The sequence below is a fragment of the Corvus brachyrhynchos genome, unplaced genomic scaffold (assembly GCF_000691975.1).
Source record: "Corvus brachyrhynchos isolate BGI_N302 unplaced genomic scaffold, ASM69197v1 scaffold398, whole genome shotgun sequence".
Taxonomy (NCBI): Eukaryota; Metazoa; Chordata; class Aves; order Passeriformes; family Corvidae; genus Corvus; species Corvus brachyrhynchos.
Window position 1 is genome coordinate 1384109 of NW_008239780.1, and position 22375 is coordinate 1406483.

A 22375-nucleotide genomic window follows, 5' to 3' on the forward strand; every position below is an offset into this window, starting at 1 on the left:
AGCAGGAATCAAGAATTTTTGCTTTCAGCTTAAAAGGATGTAAAACCATAGGCTGAGTATTCACCACTGATACTGTGATGATCTTAGCATGTTGCAGGTCCCAGCAGGACAATGTACTGCTTGAACAACTGCAAGAGTATCTGAGGTCAAACAAGAAAGCTGTTTTCCAAATATCCAGGATGACAGCCATTCTCCCATTCTGTCTCTGTTCCCTGTGTGACTGTACAAAAAGCTCATTCTCTTCCCCATTAGCAGCAGGACCCTGGGGTTGAGGCGCAGGGATGATCAGCCACAAGGCTGAAGCCTGGTGCAACAGACCGACTGGGAAGTGACGGTTGGCAGAAAAATTAATGCATCAGCAGTGGTGAGCAGTGAGCAGCTCCAGAGCCTCAGGACTGTGCCACAGAGGGCTGTTGAGGGAGCTGAGGTGACCCAGCACAGCCTCCTTCTCCTCCCCAAAACTACCAGAAGTATGTGGAGGGTCCAGAGCAGGTCTCCACTGAGAGGATATGAAGGCAACAGACACTGGAGCTACTTTCCCTTGCCTGGGCACTGTAATTCCTCCTCTGCAGGCAGAGTTGTGCCACATTGTCTGGCATCTGCTCAAGCTGGGCTATGGAGGTTTCTGCAGCTCAGCTGCCACGGTGAACTCCAACATGAGCCTGAGTTTAGTGCTAACATACTAAAGTCTCACTCTTACAGTGAGACTGAACTCACTCCAGCTAGGGAGTATCCAAAGCATCCTTTTTTTTAAGCTGGTCCACACAGAACTAACTGGTCCAGCTCTTGAGATGTGAATACATGGAAAATAGTAGGGTATGCCAGAAAGTAAAGATAATTGGATGTAAGGATACCACAGCTGACTGGCTGTTCACAGGGTGCTTTGTGCTAGTTTCTCAAAGATATGCAAACATGTAAATTATATGAATTTATATGACACATATAATAATTAGAGCTGTTCATTTCTGGCACTGCCCGTTGACAAGCATTTTTCTGAGACAGACTTTGATAATATACTAACTTTGAAGAGTTTCAGATTTAAGGACAGACAAATCAGGCAGCAGACAATGCAGAGAGCAGATGGAGTCACTTGGACAAAGCCTAACAGGTGACACAACAATGTAATTATTTCTGTGTATGCAGTGCTGTCTCTACCACATAATAGTAAAGCAGTATGAGTGGGTATCTTGTGAGGTGAGCTCTTCCTAGTTTTTTCTTATAGATCAAAACTTGAGAGAAAGAAAAGTTCTGTGATGTGCTCAGTTACAAAGCTTTTCTATAGCAGACCTGGAAAGAAATCAGAGAACTATTTCCCAGCACCTACTCTCTCAAAGCCTGAGCAATCCATTGACAACAAAAAAACCCAACAAAGACAAAAGACTCCAGATGGATTAAACTATGTAAACCCAGAACTCTGGTGATGAATCTGCAAAATCTGGAGGAGGACACTCCATTCTGGAGGACACATCCCATCTGGAGAGGCACTTCCATTAGGCAGAAAGCAATTTTTTTTTAAAAGATATATGATATTATCAGGGAAACACTGTGGTGTCTACAGGAGTTGAGTCAAAATCTAATCCCTGAGGCAGCCACTAGCAGAGGTGGATCATGTTTCCCCTTGCCTACAAATGCTGTCACCAGGACATAGAAAGAATCCACAGGATTGGCCAAACAAGGCATTTCAGTGCTAAAATGTCAGTGGAACCTGCCATTCTTCTAGGAAGTATTTCTTATAATAACAAAGCTCAGTGTATTACAGGCTAGTCCAAGTCCTCCAAATACTGAAGTAGAAAGTAGCACGTAAAGCCTGGAGACATCAGAGATTTCAAGAACTAGATTTTATCCATGGGATTCTTCTGGGAGAAGAAGAATTCACTTTTGGCTTATTTCTACCTGGTAGCTCAGGAGAATTGTAGCTGTTTGTGCTGAAGCAAGGAAAAAACAAATGAACTAATTCTGATGTCTTTTTTTTTGGCTAAGGGCTAAGAATACAGTAATGTCTAGGATTCAAAACGCAATGATTAGGGAAGAAATAACAGAAATGCTTTTATTACCTTGTTTTAAAGTATAAATTGTAGAGGTAGCTGAGAAGTTTGTGGCTGTGATCACATTCTCCCTGTTTGAAGTATCAAGTTCCACTCGTGTCAGTTTTTCAACATCGCTGTGGAAGCTGCTGACTTCCCCTGTTGGGAAGGTTGCATTGGTCAGGTGGCCATCAGAGTCATACCTGCAAACATGATGTTAAAGAGCCATGAAAATACACCACTACTGTCATGTAGATACTCCTAAAAGCAGAAAAAAGAGTGAAAAAAGTAGGAAGCATTGTCAACACTGTGCAGTAAGTAAAAAGGTAAGAATTGGTCCATTTAGTCATTCAAAACTCATTCAGTACCTAACCTGAACTTCTACTTGGAGTCTTTTTCATTGGTGCTGGATCAAATACAACTGGGAATACTATGAGATGCTACCTACGTCACTCAGCCTCTGCCAGAGGTTTCTGTGCTGCTCATGGCTGGTTGGGGTTTCCCCCAGTGGGCTGCCATGCAGGAACAAGGCCACTGGAGGTCACTCGGTGTTCAGGCATCCAACTCGCCCCTAAAACAGCATTTTTGTACCCATAAGATTAAATAAAGCCAATTCTTACCTTCTGCAACACTTAAAAGCTGCCTTTTGTCACAGATGTGTGAAGTACATAATATGAGTGATGAATGTAAAAAGGGGACCGAAAGCATAACAATAGTGATAAAATTAGATTGAAATCTGCAGGAATTAAGTTGCCTACATGGGTTTTACTATTGTGTTTTGTTTCCCACGGGCCTACTTAAATCAGCAGGAACTTCTCACCTAGAATCTAGAGCACCACATTTCAGTTCACCTAAACTTCATCAGTGCTAAAGAAATTCTTGTAGTTCAAGGTACTTGATTGCGAATCAGGCCATGTTACCAAAAAGTCAATAACTAATTCCAGAGCTCTGGAACAGGTTTCTAACAGGTCTTTTCAGTTCTACCAACATATTTCTCCTTTCTGATGGTTCACACGGAAACCAGCACAGAACATTGCTTGGTGCTTGATACCGTTTCATAATAATGCCTCATATCTTAAAAATCTTACTGATGCTGACATATTTTTATTCACCTAAGACAACTCACTGATACTGCAGAGTATTTGCATGAGAAAAACCAACTCATGTTCATAAAACAGAAACTCATTTGTGCAGGTAGGACAGCATAACTAAGTTTTCATTGTCTCCTCTCATAGAGCAAACATGTCCTCAGCAGGTGTTACCAGCTGGCAGAACTGCACTGCCTCCAAAGGAGCTCTTCCAATTCACATCAGCAGAGATTTCTGGCTATGTCCTTCCCTTTAAGGTATTGGCATCATTTCTTTAGGATCTTTATTCGCCCTTAATTAGTCAGACAAAACCTATATGTCACAAGAAGTATTGGCGAAAAAAAATCAGGATTTTTTTTCTTCCCTCCAATATAAAAAAAGAAAAACAGAGCAGCTGTTCTTTTCCAATTAAACTAATGACCTAATGAACTAATTGAACTAATGACCATCTTGTGTTTTTTTGACAAGTAAGTTGAAATTAATCAAACCTTAAATTCAAAATAATCTCTCTCCTTTTCACCTCTCACTGCCCTTATATACATTGTGTGACTTATTTACATTCTCTCCTTATGCTGGTTCTGTGCAAGTTGACTGGGTGCCACAGGCAGCGATTAAAATTGACTCAGATCACTACTTTTCATCATTAGAAAACTCCATGAACATCAGGCAGTTATATTTCATTTACTGCTTGATCAAACAGATATGACAGCTTGGTAGGTTATTTGTATTTGCTACTATACCACAGAAAAATCCCCCCAAACTGCATTTTTAAGGTGCAAATACAGCTGGTTTATTGCAATGTACTTGTGCTCAAGACACAGGATCCATCTTCACTAAGGATCCAGTTTTGCTGCTGATAGTGCTGCTGCTGAGATACAAAACTCCCTGTGTAGCTGAAAATGGGATAAACTGTTCCTGGCTGGCTGGCCAGATAGGTGCTGACTCGTAATGAGACCTGAGCACATGCCAGAGGCCTCTCACTTGTGTAGATGGTCCCACTGACTTCAAGGAGGACATGCAGAAGAGTGTCTCAGTATTGATTCCACAGCATGATCATCTAAAGGGTTTTTTTTTCTTCCAGATTGCTCCACGAAACCTAGCCCTCTGAGGACAGGTTCTGTCACCTTCCACATGATGAATAGCAGCACACTGGGACTCAGCTTCTGCAGAGCAACACCCTACCCATACTAATAGGGGTGGAATCATGACATATTTCTTAATGTTAATTTGGGGCTCAGTTATGCCACTGTTAATCATGTCAGTGACCATTTAATCATGCAAATAATTGCATTGATTTCAGTACTCACATGAGGAAGTGCTCACCAGTATTTGAAATGCACACATGGGGATATTGCTTCACAATCCATTTGCATTTCTATGTGTAGCACAGTTAAGAGTTATATCATTTCAAAGGGAAAGCAGTCTAATTAATTTTTTCAGAGAGAGTTGTTTCTTGCAGGTGTTTTCTTGTCCTTGATTTAATAGAGGCCCAGTGCTTCCCCTCCCCTTTTACAGCTTTAATGACACAATATTAAAAGAAATCTAGATGACTTAAAATTGTACATTAGCTATAATTGTATGCAAGAGCTCTTTCAGCACTTCAATTCCATCAGATTAGAGTAGATGGATGACAAGTACTTTTGTAGGTGGTTTTCTACCTCTTAGTAATTTCCCTCTGTGAGTGAATCTGACATATAGGTAGATGTTCTGAACAGGTCATTATCTTTGCTCATATTCCCAAGTATGTGTGATATGTGTTGTTAAACAAACTCATCCCTATTTCAGCTTGACAGTGCCATGGGTTGAACTATTGGATGTGAATGCACATCTAGCTTAAGCACAGAAGATGATTTAAAGCAATTTGAAAGTTGTTCTTAGTTCCAATGCTACATTCACACAGTGCTCACAAGCAATTCATATATATAACTAAACCCTTCAAAATTCTAATTTTCAAAGGGAAACTGGCTGTCAGTACAAAATGTGACCTCCCTGGAAACCAGTATCTGGGTAAAAGATAACTAAGGCCATCACAGCCCATGACCTATTCATGGCAGCAGGTGAGCAGCATCTCCTGAAAGCACAACTACTCAGCACAGAGGTGATTACAGCCCACTGCCCCTCTGACTGGAGCAGATGAGGTGACATTCTGTGTTTCAGTCATTGAGGAATTCGTAATGTATCATGAAAATGACTTAAGATATTGGACTGAACATAAATATTAATGACATGACTTAATTTAATTTACATTGTTTAATTTTGTTGTTGTTTTTGTAATGCTAAAGTTGTAATTCTGTTAATTTTCCCTGACTGACGTAGGCTGGCAGGAGTGTGTGGTCGTGCAAAGCCTGGACAACTTGAAGCATTGGTGAGGACAGTGTTACCCAGCCTGTAGTTAAAGCTGGGAATGTATGCAAAACTGTTTAATTTAGCAGAATTTCTTTGTGTTAATCATATACATCATACCAATCCTCCCAAGGCACAGGTATTTCTTCATGAAGAAATCTATACTACATACAACAGGGGGCACTTGCAAGCAGGTAAAGCCCTTTACAAGATCTTTCAACACTTGAGCCATACTTTAAAAAGAGGAACAAGCAATAGTTGTGTGAAGTGGTTTATGCTCAATGTCAGTGGGACAGAGTAAGAATGCCAGGACTGAAAGGCACATGACTAAAAATAATCTGCTCTCCCATGCTCTAACAATCAAGGTCCTGCAACAAAGCCTGGTGTTCAGCATTCTAATAGAGATGACCTGGAGCTACTGTAAAGGGTCTTTGAAAGTGTCATTGGTCTGTGGCCTGGACTGATACCATCATCAAGTGGGGATATAAATGGGTAATTCTCAGCACTGAAATTAATAAAAGGAAGCATTAATACATTTACAGTCAGTTCTGTTTATAAAAGGCGACTCTGATCAGTGTTTGAACAGCACCAGGGTAACAGCGAGCTTTGTGTTGTTGCAAGAGAGTTTAAATTTCCACCAATAGATGTTTGATAATGATAACTGAACCAGGAAGGTCCTGTAAGCGTTTGTTTTCCCACGTATTGTAAAAAAAAGCCCTCTCTAATGGCTTATACTTATGCCCACTCTATTAATTTAGTCTTTGGCAGAGTAACAGAGAACAGGATGAAGAAACATCCTGTTGAATAAAAAAATCCCACATACTAGGCAGCAGTTTTCTCTGCTTTTATCCTACTTTCATTTGAAGAAATTATAATTCTAAAAACCTGTAATGACAGTGACTCAACTACTTCTCCAGGTGATTCAGGCAGTAACTCACTTCTTATCAAAGTGTTTTTTGTTCCTATCTCACCTGGATGGTTTTCATTTTAGTTTTTGATCATCAACTCCTATGCTCCACAGAAAACAGGCACAATTATCCTCCTTAAAGACTCCAAATTAGGACTGCAATGTTAACACGATTTCCATCCAGCACTTGTTGCATCCTCAAACAGGGATTATGACAATTAATTATAAATAATGAGAAATCCTGATACATCACACCTCTTTATAAATCAAAAATGAACTTTCTTGGGTTGTTCCTTCTCTGGGAGCAGATTGGGATGTTCTGACCCCATCTTTTAAGTGTCTTGTCTCGCTTTTTAGAAGTTCTCTCAATGGTCTTGTTTATAATGCCTTTCTTACTCCCCTTATATACAGCCTTTTGCTATTACATATCCTTTTGCTACTATTACATATCCTATTGCTACTACCTTCTTCCCCTGCTGATAGAGACAAGCTCACTCTTGTCTTTGAATATTCCTTCCACTGAGATTCTCAATTTCCTCTGCAACACTCCCTTCTCTGATGAGTATGCTAATTTTCCCCTTTATGCCTTCCTCAGGAATTTTGCAAATTCCTGATTCATATCACAACTTGCCTGTACCACTTAAGTTACAAAAAAAAAATCTCATATTTTCATTTACAGAAACAGATTCACAATAAGAAAGTGCAAATGAAGTATAATTTCAGGTAATTTCTGCTTTACTTAACAGGCACTGTGCACAGACCTTTTACATATGACAGATTTAGGCACCTAAGAAATGGTAGTGCTTCATTTCACAAGTTTGTGCAACAGCACTGCTTGTCCTGTCTCACACAGTGTTAGTAGCAGGGTGTCTTTTTAAATGACTAGAACTGTCTAAAAAAGATTTAGTGTTCATTTAAAATAGGGCTCCTTACACCAGGCAATTAATGTTGTGGACTTACTCATACACAGTTGTCCATCCGTTTTCATCGCTCTTGGTTGCTAAAAGCCCTGTGTTTCCAGGATATGTCATCAGGGCCAGGTTGTAGCCTTGGGCATACACCCTTTTCAGAACCCCATTGCTGCTTATGGTGAGCCAGTAGACCTGGCCCCCCGGCACCACGACCCACAGGGGCAGCCCGCTCGTGTCCCTGCGGATGTGAACCGAGTTCCCGTTGCTGCTGGTGATGGTGCCAACATCCCCCTCCCCGCTGTAGGAGAAGTTGTAGATGTAGTCCCTGGTGATGAGGTTGAGCGTGTGCAGGTGGGTGCCGTTGATGGTGAACTGGTAGAGCTCCTGGTCGGCGGGCGAGGCGATCTCGTACAGGTTGGTGTCGCTGAGGTGAGCCTTGTTCCGGCTCACGGCGCGGATCCGCACGTTGCCCAGGTCTGCCACGTACAGCGTGTCATCGGGAGACACTGCTAGGGAAGAAGGTGCTTTCAGCTTTGCATCTTTGGCATATCCACCATCACCTGGAGGAGAAATGGTAATTTTAGCAATCTCTAATGTCCTTGTTTAAGCTGATCCCCTAAGCCTGACACACTGCTTCTCCTCAGTATCATTTACAGGTCAATAAAGCAATATCCTCTTCCAACTAATTAAATCCCTATTATCTTAGGTTGGTGCAATTCTAAATTAGTCTCAGTGAAGACAAACAGGAATATAAATTATCTAATTCACAGTATTTTTGCTGAGTCCCAAACCCTGCTGTTCAGGAAAGCCCTAATGCAAAGCTGTGAAAGAAAAGACCGTGATACCTGAAGTTTCATTCCCTACTTACTGTCTGTTGGCATGTAGTTAAAGTAGAATTTTGTTGTAAATAAAACAAAAAGAAAATAAAACCCAGGAATTCAGCTAAAATGACACTGAAGGAAGATTAGTTTATACTTATTAAAAACTCAACACTACAGGAAAACAAAATAAGAACAGTAGCCAAAAAGTGCCTTGAGAAACAATCTCTTTCAATATCTCTTGACAATTTACTTGGTTTGTGTCATTTAAGGTTTCAGGAGGATTTTTGGATTATCATGGGCTGTATGTGTCTATCAAAATGAGTTTACATGAGCAGGATTTTCTGTAACTAGCAAGAAAGCAGATTAAACCTCACTCTTAGGGAAAACCACATTACTGTGTGTATTGCTGTCCTCCTCCTGACTGAGACATGAAATTGCTGGAGTGTTTGATCATACATACCTTCCTTGGAAATGGAAAAATTAGTGGATCTTTCTGCCAAGCTGATCCTGCCTTTCACCAGACCAGGATGGCACAATCATTAGATTTGCCACAGTTTTTTCATTTTTCAGCACTGAGAGTAGTTTTCCTTAATAGGAACCCTGTCCATGATTCTGTTCTCAGTGGTCTCCTGCAGCCACCACTAGAACTGGCAGCACTTGGCAATGCACAGGAGGCTTTGATTATCATTATAATGCTGGGTCAGCAACCCACCTTCTCTGGAAGACCATTTGCATTTTTTCCTCTCTGTTCTTGACATACTTAACGTTTTCTTGTCAGTAATTAACCTTTTACTTGAAATGAGAGGCTTAAGAATTATGATGACATTATTATGGAGCTGAACATGGCGGTTCTTAGAGATGACAAGATGGCAACATATTGCATGCCTCTGTATGGGAACGCTGCCCTTTGTCCCATTATGTTTTAATGAAATAAAGTAGCCACACTTTGTTTTGGCGCATGCAGGGGAGAGAGGCTGTGCTGCTGAGAATGTCCAGCAATGCACTGCAGGCCTGGCACTGGTTGCTCCAGTTTAAAACACACAAAGAAGAAGAAATTCTGCACAGTATAGGTCTGCACCATTTTCCTGGTGGTGCAGTGTGACACAAGTGATGAGAAGGCATAAGCTGGTGTTTTGCACTTGATACGAAACCCTTTGGTACTCTTCTTGCTGAGAAGGGCTGCCTGATCTAGTAGTACTTAGGTATAATTTGGTACCATCTTCAACAGGGGCAAATGCAGCTGCCACAGCAAGACAGACTTGGAACTAATTCTGAAGAGTGTGTAATCTCTGGATCAAAAGAGAAAAAGCTAGGACCATCCTGAATTTCCTCCAGTGGCAACGGAAGACTCATACGTCTGAAGTCAATGGATTAAATTCACAAAGATCTGCTGATAAGGTTTTGGGCTTCCCAAGGAAACTGAACCATTGCTTGTCTCTCCTTCCCCTTGTCACTTTGCTGATCTGCAGCTGTGTCAGAGGATCTCAACAGACAACAGAAAATAACAAGCATCTCCTTACCTGAAAAACAATCACAATTAGGATCAATCTTGCAGTCACAATCTGATGGGGCTCCAGCAATGATAGAGATTTCGCCATTGGTTGTGACCTGCTGGATACGGTTGATTTTCCTTTCATCTGTCTCTGCGATGTAGAGGATTCCACTGTGGGACACGGCGATGGCCCTGGCTGACTCCAGCGTGGAATGGATGGCCACCTTGCTCACCAGGAAGTGGTCGATGCCGGGCACCTGGCAGTGAATGGGGCGCCCCGCAATAATCCGCACACGCCTGTTCTCGGAGATCTGCAGGACAATGTTGTTGTCCAGGACATACAGTGAATTGTCCAGAGGGTTCACTGTGAGGTCTGTTGGCCACTCTAACCGCACCTGGAAAAACCATTAAGGGGAAGGCAGGGAAAAAAAGGGAAAAAGACTCATTAGGGCAGTGTGGCAGTTTTATTAAACCATCTCTGATCACATCATCAAGACACCTGGCAGATTCTCTCAGCACTGCTTCTCTAGTACCTTTAATTAGGTTTGGAACAAGTTTCAACAAGCTTACTCTTTTCTGAGGTCCCACTCCAGTGTGGAACAAAATTTGATTTGAAAAGTAATTTAGCACCCTCTGAGAGGTATTTGCACAAGTCCATTAAAGCGGGAACTTTATTATACCTATGCAGTCATGCAAATAAAACACACACTTCATGTCATGCAACATCAGCCAGAAAATTTTCTACGTCTACATGTTACTGTTTCAAGGTTGCAGTCAATGCTGGCAGAGTGGAAAACAGTGAGAGGTTGTCAGTGTCGTAACACTTTAATTGCCTGTTAGCACAAAAGGAAAATGACATAGTAGAAAAGTAGGACACATTTCCACTATTTATTTACTAAGCAAGAAATGTTAATAAGACCTATATGCCACAAGAAATATAAGCTTGTTAATGCTTTTTAACAAAATAATACACCAATATATCATACTTTGTATGATACAGTAGCCAAGCCTAATTATTTATAATGATTTTGCTTTGTGAATTCATTATTTCAGTCATGGATTAAGTAAATTTGTCATACTTAAGGGTAGCTCTTTGCCTTTCTCCATGCAGGTAAGAGTGTCAACCAAACAAAATTTCAAACCAAGCTGGAGGAAATAGACGAAAAATTACCTCACTCATCTGATACCTGTTGCACTGTGATCTGGAGGAATTAAACATGCTTCAAATTAAAACTGGGGCTGCCTGTCAACCTGAAAGTCAACCAGTACACAGGCTGCTGATTGCAGCATGTGCTGGCCAGAGCTTCAAACTCCTTTTGCTGAGAAAGCTCCATGGGCAGCGCAGGATTGCTGAACTGGGTAACAACAGAGCAGGCTGGTCCCTCTCCCCAGCTCACGGCCAGTGGAGGATTTGGACTCCAGCTTGTCTCTGGAAAGGTCAGAAAACAACTGAGCCCCTGAGATTGCAAGAGATCACATTTTTGTCTGTCTCAGGATGCTTTACTTGTTATCCTTCATTAAGAGATGGCTGCTTCTACCTGAGTGGAATTTTTCTGGTGTAAATATTTCAATCGTCAGAAGACAATAATTACCAGCCTATATAAGATTTTATATGCTTTACACGTCACAGAAGCTTTTACTATTTCACTTACTGATTTTGATGCTGGTTTTGCTCATTTTTCCGCTGTGCTAATTAAAAGCACTATGAATGTAGAGACTGCTGATGCTAACACAATGCTCAGCACTGAGAAATACCATATGGTGAAGTGTGTGGCCATCGCTAGCCACCTGCTTGCCTGGGGTCAGCTCGGGAACCAGGCTCGAGGCCAAGTCTCTCCCTTTCTCAAGCAGCAGTATTTCCTGAATAATCTCATTTCCAGAAGTACTTTGCTGCTTTGGTAACTGATGTTTTAATAATGTGAGGGCACTGTGGCTGCTGTGTCTCATCCTGCATGGTTACCACACAATTACGAAGGCTCACGGAGCAATCCAATTCCTCCTTGTGCCCAGTCCATTTGACCAGACAGCATCATAACTGGCATTAAGACTAATGCTGCTGGGCTCAAGATTTCTTCTGAACCAGGTGGTCGAGTCCTTCCAAATGATGATAAATGTGGTGAAACAGTTGGAAACACATTCCTCCCATAACAGTGCTGATTTCTGTGCACCTGTGACTGCCTGAGTTCCACCCACTGCTCTGAAGCTGGTTTGCACACCACTGTTAGCTCTTGGTTCAGCTGAGAGTTCACTGGGACACCAAATAAAACTCTTAAGTTAACAGAAAAATCTCTGCAAGGCTTTCTCCAGGAAACTTGGAAAAAAACCATATTTGCAATGCACCTTTTAATGCAGAATAATTGATTGTTCTACCAAAGTAGATGGATTAGTTTTAATGGCAAACAGACACCTTCAACTTTAACGGTCTCCACAGATGGCATTGATGTAAAAATAATCTTTGATTAACTGTAACTAGACTATTCACAATTAAAAATCTGGGAGAAAGCTATCTATTTTACCATAATGACCTTGCCTAGCACCTGCCATGTCTTGATAGCTGGTTTTCCTTTGCGGACTAGCTGCACTGCCTCTGCCCAGCAAATAATGTGAAATCCTCCCACTGAGAAGGTATGTCTGGTGTCCTACAGATAAACAGGGACTGGTTTGGGCCTAAGCAACTTTTTCTCTGGTTTATTTGAGGCTGATTTGGTTTACTGAGATAGAAGAAACTCTTATGCAGCTGCACATTTCACTTGAAGCAACATGCCTAAAGCTTAACAGCTGTTAACTGCAAGCATATTTGCTTTCGTACTGCTCACATCTGTAAAACTAGCTGCAGTGAGGTAAAAGTAAATAAAATTTTAGTTGGAAACATCCAAACAGTTTTTGTTACTACACCAGAACTGCTGCCCAGCTCTCTGCTCTGCAAAGCTAACTGAATGTTATTCCTACAGCTTCCCCTTCTGTGGTTTAAAGCAGTCATGGATGTATCCACGGTTTAATCTCATCTGAAATATTAAAGGTAGCATACACCTGTCTGGAGATTGCAGCATAAAAACCAGCTGCTGCGCACTGCAAGCTTATGCTGGTGAAATTGGAGGGGAAAAAAGGTAAAATAGTCCAACTAAAATCAAACATACACTATAACACAAATCACTGAGCATTCCTCATCTGAACAAGAATTTCAGAGATTTAGAAAAAATATGCACTGTTCCTGTCAGGATTAGCCTTCATGACATCTTAAACTGGTGTAAGATGGGACTGCTGCTGTCCCAGTCCATCCCTTCTCCCAGCGCAGTCCCCAGCAGCAAGGCCAGTTTATGTGTTCCTATGGAGAGCAGGTTCAGGACAGTTTGCTGGCGAAAAACTAATCACCTAAATCAGCTTAAGCTGAAGTGTAACTGCACCCTCAGGTTCACTGTTACCTTGAAAAGTCACTGGTTGTTTACTTCTCGTTAAAGCAAGCTGCCCTCTGGCAGCTTCTGTGACCAAACCATCAGTTGTGTTCCTTCGAAGGCAATAAACATATTACAGAGAAGCACCTCGATTTTCATCTGATACCACTGTGCCTACTAAAGTTTTTCCAGACAAAACCTCAGTTAGAGTTAGAATATTAAATCAGTTAATATACCTTTTAATTTGAAGCAGTCCTTCACAAGTCCCTGTAAAAAAAGTCCTTTTCCATATATGTATATGTTTTTTCTAACTCAAAATTGGGCCAATTTCAAGCATCTTTTTTCTTATATTTAATGGGGCTTTTTTTTCTTTTTTTTTTTTTAAGCAGTGACCAGAAATGGCATTGCTGATTATCCTATTATAAACAACCAGCCAGGGTTTGTTTACTCTTCACAGACTAAAATTTTCAGGTGACAATTCTGGTTTGGTTCATGGGAGACTGAGTATATGCAATGGAAATCATTGACAAAACAAGTGAACCCTTGAGCAATGAGACTTTTTGCATGTAAGTATTAACATGCCAGCTTTTCTGGGAATTCAGCATTTAACTGTCAACATAAAGACTCCAGCTATATCTAATAATCCATCTCTGGTTTGAGAAGTGCAAAATTAACGCCCACTGGTTTGGCTTTCTAATACATTTTTTCATGTCAAGTGTTCTGGAAAACACGAAGTGCACTAAGGTGGCTTCAGTTAAAAGAATATTCACTGGGAGATCTCACCAAGGGCTGCAACACAGGCTGCAAGTGAATCGCTGCTCTGGCACCTGGAGCATCTCCTCCTCCTTCTTCATTGACCTGGGTGTCAGCAGAGCTGTTCCTCTCACATATTCTCACTCCTCTCTCTTGAGGAGGTTTTTTTCTCCTTCTTAGACACATTATCCCAGAGGTGTTACCACTGCTGCTGATGCCTTGGCCAGCGTTGGGTCCATCTTGATGCCAGCTGGCCTTGGATCCACTGGACATGGGGGCTTCTCACAGAAGTCACCCCTGAAGCCCCCCTGCTACTAAAACCTTGCCACACAAACCCACTCCATTTTCCCACAGCAAAGCTTAACAACTAAAATACCATGAGTTTTTTGCCCAGAGGCACTGCTAGGACAGTCCACACTCATATACTTAACCATATGTGCCTGAAGATGTACACACATACACAGGTTAGTTTGTGCAGAACACTGCTTCACTGTTGGTTTTGACCATATGGGTAAAACTTTCTGCACATTTTGCATGACATTTGATGGCTGTGCCATTTTTGGTACTGTTTTCAACAAATCATATCAAACAATTTATACCGTTCATATCAAAGTAAGACAAGTAAAGAGTGAAAAATTTATCCTTGTCTGCAAATGCCAGTTTCAAGAGCTTAACTGTTTGGTTGTGGGGGTAAATTTCACTGGGATAAGTTTCATTTATCATGGATTAAAAGAAGCTGCACAAATCCCTAGAAAGGCTTCACCATTGCTTTGATTTCTTGCCATGCATTGCTTGTTTATTTTGATTCAATTTCACGTAGTAGCATGAAATTTATGCCAAAATTTTTCTGATAGTCCTGACTGATGGATTACTTCCTATCTGTGCTGCTCAGCTTCAAGCACTTCTGTCAATGCTACCTCTGCCTTTCTTCAGCTCTACGACATGCACTTGCAGACCTGCTCATAGCCTCTTCTGTATTTCTCTTTTGCTGCTAACTTACTTTTTAAAATTTCCTCTTATTTATCTCAAGAGTCATAGAATATCCTGAGAGAAAAGGACCTGCATGTATCATCGAGTCCAACTTCTGACCTTGCACAGCACAGCCCCAAAAATCACACCATGTGCCTGAGGGCATTATCCAAATGCTCCTTGAACTCTCTCAGTCTCGGGGCTATGAACACTTTCTGTTCCAGTGCCTGACCACTGTCTGGGTGAAGAACCTTTTCCTAATACCCAACCTAAGCCTCCCACAGCTTCATACCATTCCCATGGGTCCTATTTATACTCACTTCAGATATTGTTTCCAGACCAAACCCTTTTACTCACCACAACGTCCTTCTAAACAGCATTTTTCCCTCTTCCTGCCTAAACCCTTCTTTCTGCTTCCTCCTGGAAGAGAAATGGCTCCAAGGAGAGACTCACACAGGCAGGCCATCAGGAGTGAGCCGGTAGTTTACAAGGCTGAAGGAGACTGGTTCTGCTTCCCTGAACTCTTTACAGGATGTCTCACTACATATATTTCTGTTTTTTTCCTGTTGACAATCACAGATATTTTTTCATCATTTTCTGTCTGTTTGCTCTCACTCTGGGCTCTTCCTTTTGTTGACACTGACACTGTCAGCTCCCCTCATCAGCTTTGCTCCTTTCTTAATGGCACACAGAGACACAATTCAGTTCCTGTGGTTTGACACTGGGGAACCCTTTCCTATGGTGGGATTACAGCCTCATCCCATGCTGGAGGAGCCTTTGTTTCTCCTGCTTCTGATACTGCATAGTATAAAACCCAGAATTTTACAGTTCAGCTCCAGCAGTCCCCTCCCTAGACTTCACAAATGTTACTCTCTGCACTCATTTATCCCCAGCAAAAAACCCAAATAAATGAGTTTTACAGCCTAGTGGCTGCTGTTTTCTACCCTGGGCTGGGAAAGCAGCTGTGGTGCATTTACAGATGCAGCTCAGAGGTCTGAGGCCACCAGTTCTCCAGGCTCTTGGCTCAGACAGTCTCTCTGCCAACCTGCTTTTGCTGTCAATTATTTCCAGCTGATGAGGGGCCCGCTGCAGGAGCACGAAGGAAAGGCACCACTTCAACAGTTTTCACTGCTTGTCTTTGCTTCACTTGCCACAAGACTTGCTGTGCTCTCATTTCCCAGTTCTCTTCTTGTTTCATAATTTCTTATTATTTTTTACTGCTTCACAACTTCAAAGACCATATCTGGGGTCTACTAAACTGATAAGAAAAGTTGATTTCTACAGGGATGGTTTTCAAATCGTCTTTATTTAACAATAGGGGGAATATTATCCAGCATCACATAAGCACACTGACTATGAAAATCAATGGGACCTAGATTGCTAAGCCATTTAAATCTGTTTAAACATGGTACCCATGGTTTACACAGGCTATGAAAGAAACACTTTGTTAAGTGCCCAAAAGGAATTTATAAAATATTTAGAGCAGACTGGTACCTCTGAGAGGAGGAATCTTAGACTCTTCAATTAAAATATCTCAAAATAGACCATGAATTTGAATCTAACCCAAACATTCCTCCAGTGTTGGAGTCGGAATAGATGTCCTCCAAACATACTGCTGCAGGTAATTTTCACAGCCAAAAGGAGGGAATGGGACCAGGTGGAAATCTAGCTAATAACAGGACTGGCTCCATTCTGCCTCACTTTGTAACTCGCAGTTCCAGGTCCTGGGGCTTGTCAGACAAGATGGCACAGAAGTGGGGTTGCATAAATCTTAAGTTTTGGCTTCATCTTTCCATTTTGGGCTCAGAAGTTCTGGATACAGAAAGCCAGTGTGCTGCCAATGCAGATAAGGTGAAAGGAGTATCTTGAAAAGCTTTAATTGAGACAGTAATTAAGAGCTGTTTAAGAACAGTGAGGGGCTGGAGCTAGCATGTTATGGTGTCTTTTGTTTCCAAGAACTGCTGAGGTTCATAAAAGCATCTGGCCTGAAAAATGAGAGGATGAAAGAATACATAAAATTAAATTTCCAAAACTGAGAAAGGCAAACCACCTGCCTTTCAGCAACACCAACCACTGTGAATATATCACCCAAAACCTCAGACTCTGCCCTGAATTATGAGTCAAACTCAAAATGAAAATTTAAATTAAATTCTTGAAATTAAAACTTCCTGCAGATTTGTGCCCAGGAAACTGCCTGTCTCTGCAGGATCTTGACCCGTGACAACAACTCTGCTCCTCAGGGCAGAGCTCCTTTAACTCCAGGGACAGGCAGAAGGTGGGATTGGGGGAAGTGAAGGACGAGGAGCTGCTGCCAGGAGGCTTCCAGTTGAGATGTGGGAGCTAACACTGCTCCTCAGCCAGATCAGGGCTGTGAAACACCTTCCCACAAGAATCAGAACAAATGCCAGCTCCACAGCTTTCACAAGAAAATACGAATTCACTTCTCTGGTTTAAGGTTTCCCTTAAGAGTTACAGCATTAAACTCACAAATATGACTTCTGCAAGGGAAAGAAAATAGGATGGGCAAAATAGCTATTCTGCAGTTCATGTTTATGGCAGGGCATCTTCTATGGCAAATTCCTCCAATGTTATGTGATTCAGTAGTAATAGCTTTTTAAAACCCACTGTAAGAGTGAACTAATTCTTGACTAAATTGTAGCAGAGAGTTAAAGCAAAACAGCTACAGAAAAGTTTCATGATTATCTTCATATATTTTTTTCTCACAGATATAAAAATGGTAGGCAGAAAAAGCAACAGAAGTAATACGAGTCCTTACTTTTACAGAAATTAGCACCAAGATCAATTGTTATCACAAGAGGATTTTCTGCAACTGATCTTTCACAAGTATTTACACAACAGATCTTTCAACTGAGGAAAATGAATGCAATTGAACCAGCTGTGGTGCTGCACGGAAAGCAAACACATACTGCTGTAAGACCTCAAACAGCTAACAGAAAAAAATCAGGCACCTTGCATTTTACAGAACAAACAAGACAACTGCATTCTGTGCAGCAATCCTTCTGTGTGAGCATTTATGTTGATTAAATACAAGAAAATGCACTGGAGAACATTTGATTTTAGTCTGAGACTGCAAGCAGGCACTCTGCTTTAAATTTCTGTCAGCTCAGGGCTTTGGTGACTGCTGTGCTGCATATTTGGATATGCATTGTCAGACTGTGCCAGAACAGCTTACAAGGATAACGTTTAGGACTAATGTTTTTTTAAGCAAAATTAAAGAACTACCACTTGACTCAATAACATACCTCAAGCCTGGGATGGATAAACTTAGACATAGAAGGAGAGGCATTGAATTTTCTACCTTCCAAAAAGGCTCTGAAAAAGAGATTTTAAAAGTGCACCTGAAATTTGTTCTGCAACACGTTCCTAATCAGATCAATAAATAGTTTCTGATTTCAGTAGCTGAGCTCTAGATCTAGAAAGGCATAGAATGGCTCCAGGCCTAGAAAGACTCCAAGGGCTCCACAGAAATGCTAGCTAGGGTCTAAGAAAAAGCTCTAAAAGGCTTCCAAACTATCCAAGGAGAAAGGTCCAGTGGCTCTCTAGCCATGCTCCAGAAGCCATGGATTCCCCTGCTCCAAAAGCAGTAGATCTAGAAAAAATCCTAGATGCCTTCAAGAAAGACCCTTAATATTTCTAGCGAAGTCCTAAATATCTGGATCTCAGGCTTCTAGCAGCTTCTAGACCCAGAAGGCTAAAGGAATCCCTAGCAAATACTAGGTCTAGAAATGTCCTTTTAAAACCTGTTCCTTACTCCTTCAAACCAAATACAAAAAAAAAGAAGCAAATAGCATAAATCCTTCTGGTTGTCTGAAAGCATACAAAAATAATTTCACAATGAAATTAATTCCTTAGGACTAAACTACTTATACAAGTTTAAACCATTTGAACTCTTCTGATTCCCTGAATTTTTGGCACAGCTTTCATAAGCCACCCAACAGACTTATTGTAGCTCATGGCAACAATAGCAAAAATCACATTGGTTTTATTGTCACTGTTGATATGGCCAAAGAATTTTAATTCTGAAGTGGCATGCAAAAAGGAAGAAAAAAGAAATACATATGGATGGAGGACCTAAAGGGTTTTACATCATATCATGACTTTCTCTGGTTCTCACCAGAGACAACTACATGCTGTTCAGTTTCCCACTTTGCTTTGAGCAGTTGATTGAATGGCCATTGAGTGATGTTCAGACATTTATGATTCCTGCAATGTGACCTACATTGCTAAACTTCATAAATTTATTCTCCAAGGCAGTGTATCATTTTGCACGCCATACTCATCCCAAAGGAAGCTATCAGCAAGAGATGAGGCCCAGTTTGTAAAAGCTGAATGTCCTTCAGACATTTTTAATTGTTTGTAAATGTGTTATTGTCAGAGTAACATACTATACAAAATGGTGCTCTCTGTCATTCTGTTTGCAGCTCTCTGTGACCTGAACCCCATAATGCACAGCCCTAAGCACACCCTCTGTGTGGCACACTACAAATGGGTCCAACCCACTTCTGTCTTGACATTTCCAATTTTTTTCCTCCACTGACACAGTGTCTTTTTATTATTTTTTACCTTGGCAAAACCAATGGTAGAAAACATGCTGGAGCAAACATGGTATCATGGAGAGGAGAAATCAGGCTTCCTTAGCTGTCACTGCCCAGGCTGCAGCTCTTGCCATGGTACTTGCTCTGACCAAACCAATGCAAAAATTTCTATCCCTGCAGTGTGTGACATCTCTGCAGGACAGACCACCTCTGGTGCCTGCTGCCCTCAAACCTGCCCTGTACTCAAACTCCAGACTTGTGACAACCCATTTGGTTGTTGCTCCCCTGGCCCCCTCCCTAAAAAAAAAAGCTGTGCAACATTTCCAAATGGCCAAACCAGAATACAGTGTGCAATCTGAAAGGGTTGGAATAGAGGCAGTAAAGAGAGCTCCACATAGAGCTCAGTTATTATTGTTATTCACTTAATAACACAAAAAACCTGTTACACCTGTGGGAGGTCCTTTAGCCCATAAATATGTGAAGGGCTGCTTGATGAGAGGAGCAAAGCAACATTCACACACTCCTAGTCCTGACAAATCTGAAAAACATGGCTAATGTAGGAGTTGCCTCCATCAAAATAGCTGTTTCTTAAACCACAGGCAAACCTAGCTAGTGGATGTGGATGAACCACTGAATTAAAACAAAAGGAGGGGCATTGCCTGCTTGGTTTGGCTCTGCATGTTCCTTTCAACACCCACATTCTCTTCTCAGTAGACTGTCTTGGGCCTTGGAGTCCAGGGTGGCAGGGACCATCATTCACTGTCTGATGATGATGCTCTGCAGTATATGGAGAAGCCACATACACCTACATGTATACAGACACAGTGGTAGATGCAGATATAGACAATAGATTAGGTATCAGTATCTCCTTCATGCTTACATTTTGACCATTATGTCTCTGCAACAGATGAAAAAAGTCAGATGCAGTAACCAATATATCTCAACACGCTGCAGCTCCCACCAGTCTGGCAAAGCTGTACTGAGCATTTTCAGCAGCGCAATTCAACACAGAAGGCATGGCCTCTGCCAAAAATAACTGACCCACTTGACTTCATCGTACTGAAACCATTTTTAGGTAAGCGAGATAATCAAAGGCTACTTGCACATATGGAATAAAAGGTGGAACATTGAGAGAAGTTGGTTGCTCATGAAAGACTGACAGGAGAGCCCAAAATAAGACAGGCTTCTCATCTGGGAACCCATTCCCCAGACAGCTAAGAGAGGCTCAGCAATTTGTGGAGCTGGGCAGTGTGCCATTGGTGGTGGGTGAGCTGTAGGAAGTCTGGGGGTGGCAAGGCAGCTTGGATGAGCTGGAATTGGTGGGTGGTTATGTGCAAGGGCTTTGTGTGTGTGCAGGCAGCATTTAGTGAGTGCGGAGGTTTCCTCTAGTTGGAAGGATGCACCTGAGAGCACCTGGGCTCAGGGCTGAGCTGCAGCCATCCAATTCTTGCAGAAGGTTTTTCCTTCTTGCAATTGCTAATTAGAAACAAATTTGTGGAAAAAGAATTAAAACCTGTCACTATGTAGCAAGAAGTAAGAGGAAAGTCATGAGCAGAGGTCTCCTTCACTTCCCCATCAAGTGTCTAGCACTGCTTCAACAATCAAAGGAAAGGATGCAATCGCTGGAAGAGTTCATTAAAATGTACATAGTCTTTTACTCAGCCATAATGGATTATTTATGGCAGATAATTGAAATAAATTGCTGTTTTGCAGGTGCCCAATACAAACAGAATATTTAGGCTTTAAAGTAGAAATTGCAGTGTGACTTCATCAGATGCTATCTTGCATCTATAACTAATATTTTGAATTCAGTGATAGAATAATTTGATTGGAATATAAATTAACTCTGATGAAACCAGCCTGCTTTCTGTTTAATATTCAAAAAATCAAATTATACACCTACGAGTTTGATTTATGAGCTCTCAAATATTTTTCACCTGAGGTCCCAATCCTATGAGTCTTTTCTCTCAGCTCCTATTGAAGAGCAGCTACTTAGCTGCTCCTCTACCCAAGGAAAAGATTATTTTCCCTTATACTGGAAAATCCTTTTTTTTTAAAAGGCTTTCAGCTTGGTTTTGCTTCGAAGTATGGATGCTAGTGACTGCTCGTTCTTGCATATGCCATTATGGCTGGAATGATTTTGTATAGACTTACGGTTTCTGAAGAGTAACACTTAATTAACTGAAATTAAGTGCTACTCATTTTTGAAAAGGTTTGAAAATGCCTCAGTGAAGACCTGTTCTGGTCTATTTTTCAGAAGCACATACTTTCTTGTGAGATACAAGTTGCTCCTTGCTACACACTCTCCAATCAATCCTTGCTACACCTACCCTTTCAATTAAGCTTGGTGAAGTCCTGGCTCCACTGAAGTCAGTGGCAAAACAGTTGCTGACTTTGCTGGGGCCACGACTTCTACTCGAGTTATCTTTTCTGGTACTCCAGCAAAGCCAGAGAAGAAAGAATATGAAATTAAGCAGTAGAGTAAAAGAACCAGAGAACAAGGTAACTTTATTTTGGAAAAAAAGTAACAGCTTTTGTGGGCTCCTTCATCCAGCAAGACCCAGAAAAAATAATAAAGTTCTTTTCTAAAAAGAAAAAAGCTCTGAAAGTCTTCTGTAAGGGAAGACCATGAATAAAAGAAAAGGGTCTGTAAATTGTTATTTCTGCTTTGTGTGCTTTTGTTCAGCAATTTCACAAATACATATAAGATGTGTTTCTGCAAATCACTGAAAAACGCACTTCAGCAATTTGGAATATTTATGCTGCATTAATTACACACAGCTAGAAGGATGTATCAGAAGACACACGGAGAGGACTAAAAGGAAAGGAAGAGCAGGAGTAGTTTTGCAATACTTTGCTACAGTGAAAACAAAGCTGTTCCTTTCTGATGGCACAATTAGAATATTATGCATCTAGTTTTAAAATATGCCTTTTGTTCTTTCTGCTTTCACAAGAATGCAGTTTATAATGTCAGGTACTAAGAGAAACATCTAAAGGAATAGTGTGTATTCTGACCTGCAATACTAATGAATTAATCAGCCCCATGTAATTCTGCAGTTGCTCTCCAATATTCTACTCTCAACCTGGCTTAAAAAGCCTAGAATCCATTTGGTTTTGTG

The 22375-nt window shown here is 41.2% G+C and overlaps 1 protein-coding gene across 8 annotated transcripts in view; it reads right to left on the bottom strand.

Moving 5' to 3' along the window:
* The window catches only part of TENM1 (teneurin transmembrane protein 1), an 828305-nt gene that overhangs the window by 21005 nt on the left and 784925 nt on the right, over positions 1-22375 (bottom strand). For all 8 annotated transcript variants that reach the window (XM_017743128.1, XM_017743129.1, XM_017743123.1 and 5 more), the window contains 3 exons: positions 9615-9981; positions 7323-7833; positions 2055-2227 (listed from right to left, as the gene is read on the bottom strand). In XM_017743128.1, the coding sequence (XP_017598617.1) occupies positions 2055-2227; positions 7323-7833; positions 9615-9981 (1051 nt within the window). The remainder of the gene's footprint in view (positions 1-2054; positions 2228-7322; positions 7834-9614; positions 9982-22375) is intronic.